The sequence below is a fragment of the Aplysia californica genome, unplaced genomic scaffold (assembly GCF_000002075.1).
Source record: "Aplysia californica isolate F4 #8 unplaced genomic scaffold, AplCal3.0 scaffold00218, whole genome shotgun sequence".
In the NCBI taxonomy this organism is placed as follows: domain Eukaryota; kingdom Metazoa; phylum Mollusca; class Gastropoda; order Aplysiida; family Aplysiidae; genus Aplysia; species Aplysia californica.
The window spans coordinates 915,922-918,461 of NW_004797488.1; the positions used below are offsets into that span (position 1 = coordinate 915,922).

The 2,540-nt window shown below is 39.3% G+C and overlaps 1 protein-coding gene across 1 annotated transcript in view; it reads left to right on the plus strand.

The window, feature by feature from the left end:
* Nucleotides 1-1,238, plus strand: part of LOC101848525 — a gene marked incomplete in the record, with an annotated part of 327,286 nt that extends 326,048 nt beyond the window's left edge. The window contains 2 exon segments of the mRNA XM_013083221.2: nucleotides 253-350; nucleotides 863-1,238. Of these exon segments, the coding sequence (XP_012938675.2) occupies nucleotides 253-350; nucleotides 863-1,105 (341 nt within the window).
* Nucleotides 1,239-2,540: the final 1,302 nt, after the last annotated feature.

The following is a 2,540-nucleotide window of genomic DNA, read 5'->3' on the forward strand; positions in this document are numbered from 1 at the left end:
CCTCCTCCAGCTGCTGCTGCTGCTGCTGCTCCTCCTCCTCCTCCACCTTCTTTTTCCTTTTCCAACTCATCCCTCCTTCTCCTCCTTCCCTTCCTTCCTAACAAATTACTCCTTCTCCTCTGCTTCCCGAATGATATATTTCAACAATGGAGCTTTTCATAGATAACTTTTGTTTCCTATGACTTTAAGGCGTTCAGAAACTTCTGTGTTCCCTGAATCTGTCTTGACAGAAATCTCTTCGTATTTCCACAGTCAATGGACTCAAGCATTGCTTTACGCTGGTACAGATGTCCCGCTATCAACAGATCACCGGTATTTTCACATTTCAAGCGCCCTGTGATGTCACAAAGGTGAGACCAACCGAGGATGAAGAAGAGGCAAACCTTGTGGGTGGTTGGTGGGTGCTTTCGTGTGATTTGCTCATTCTTTCCTATCAAGCGTCGTCCTTATCTCCCCTTATCTCCCCTCCTTCTTCCCCATTTACATGAACCTATCGTGTTGCAGTAAGTGCTGTAAAACTTTTACTAAAAATAACTAAATAGTCTTTATTGAAGTTGGTTAAAGTACCCTATACTTTAAAAAAAGTCTAAAACCAAACTGTAATTGACTGAACTGTTTCTACACAGCTAAGCAAAAGTGAACAAACCAAGGATCAATAATTGTATACTTAACAAATGGATCATCTGTCTCATAGCCCAATTAGAAACTGGCTGAGCAAACAGAACCATTTTTGTTGCTCTTCTTATATATCTCCTCTCTTCTGGGTACACGAGTAATCATCTAATATTATGTTGAAAAGTCTAGTCTATATATGAATATTATATTTTTCTCCTTTTTTTATTTCTTCTCTTTATATCTCTAGGGCACTTGGTTAACCCAACTTCGTGAGGCAACAGAAGGCTATGCTAAAGCCGCCAGTCGACAGGGTTCTTTTAAAGAGAATCATGACCCCAAAGCAGAAGAGAAAGAGGAAGCCCCGCGACTACCCCGCCCGGAGCCCAATGAGCTGACCTTCTACCCGGCCTCCACCCGAAGATTGCATAACGGAAGCACCTTACGCACCGTCCCCACCAAGTCACGCTCAATGGACGCCGTCTACATCTGACAGGAGGGGGAGGGGCGGCAATAGCACACCATAAGACTTCTGTCACTTTCCTAATATCTACATATAAAAGAGAGAGAGAGCGCGATAGAGAGAGACAAAGAGACAGGGAGACAAAAACACAGAGAGAGATACAGAGAGAAGGGCGAGAGAGAGAGAGAGAGAGAGAGAGAGAGAGAGAGAGAGAGAGAGAGAGAGAAAGAGAGAGAGAGAGAGAGACCCAGGAGCAGGATTAATTTTACTCATAAAGTTTTCCTGAAATTACCATGTTAAGAATCAATTTTTAGAAAGTGTTGTATGTCACATACAACAAAATTTAATGACCACCATAGTTCTATAGCGCATTTCCATAATGTACAATCTTTAATGGCTTAAAAAGGCATGCAACATTTAAGCAGAAGGACATATAAAACAACATAATTATGTGTATCAGTTTATAGGTAATTCAGAAACAAATGTGTATAGAAAGCAAATAGAATGAGTTCTGAAAAATATTCAACACTTTTCATTTCACTCCAAAAAAAAATGAAAGCAGCCAATGCCACAGAAAGAGCTTGTCTGAAATCTTGGGCACTGGCTTTGTTTCCCAAACTGCACACTCTAGAATGTCCCACAAATGTTCAATACAGTTCATGTCTTAATGAACTACAGACCATGGTACCATGACATCAATTTCATAGTTTGCGTTAATTTTGCAACTTCAGTTTTCGGTTCGTTGTCTTCAAATGGCTCCCATACAAAGACCATCAAAATTACTACCAAATAATGTTCTGGGTGTTTGCTTTGAATCTATATGCTTTTGCTTTGATATAGAGCTTATAAAAATTACATTATTTAACGATTAAAATTACGTTTTATGGAGTGTCATCTTAATTTTGCTCCAAAGTATGTATATATATATATATATATATATATATATATATATCTGAACCGAAAATGTATCACTTATTGGTGGATTTGGAGGCTTCTATCAATTTTCAATTTGACTCACAACGTCAGACTTGACAACCTTTGTGAAAAAACAAACTTGTTGACGACAAGCATTCACATAATGGTCATCTCCTGAACAACAAACTACCCGGTACATCACAATTCAGAGACCTGTCTCACCTGAAATATTGCAGCTTTATTTGCAGGTCTGCTATGTAGGCCTTTAAAGCAGTTAGAGACTGTGTTAAAAGCTTGTAAAAGTGGTTAATCATGAGCAAGCTATGTGACCAAGGTTTTTAACTGGTTAATTATAATGACACAGAATAATCTGTAAAGGGGTGTAATCAGTAGACTTTCCTAGTGCAGGGATCCTGTCGGTAGTTTGCAGTGTAGATCTATCTCTGGGAGAGGGGAAGGGGTTGTGAATGTGTGAGTTTGTTTCTGAAAACGTATGCACAAATAAAGAAAAAGGGTGCGGAGTATATAGACTATAATGGTGGGTTGGAAA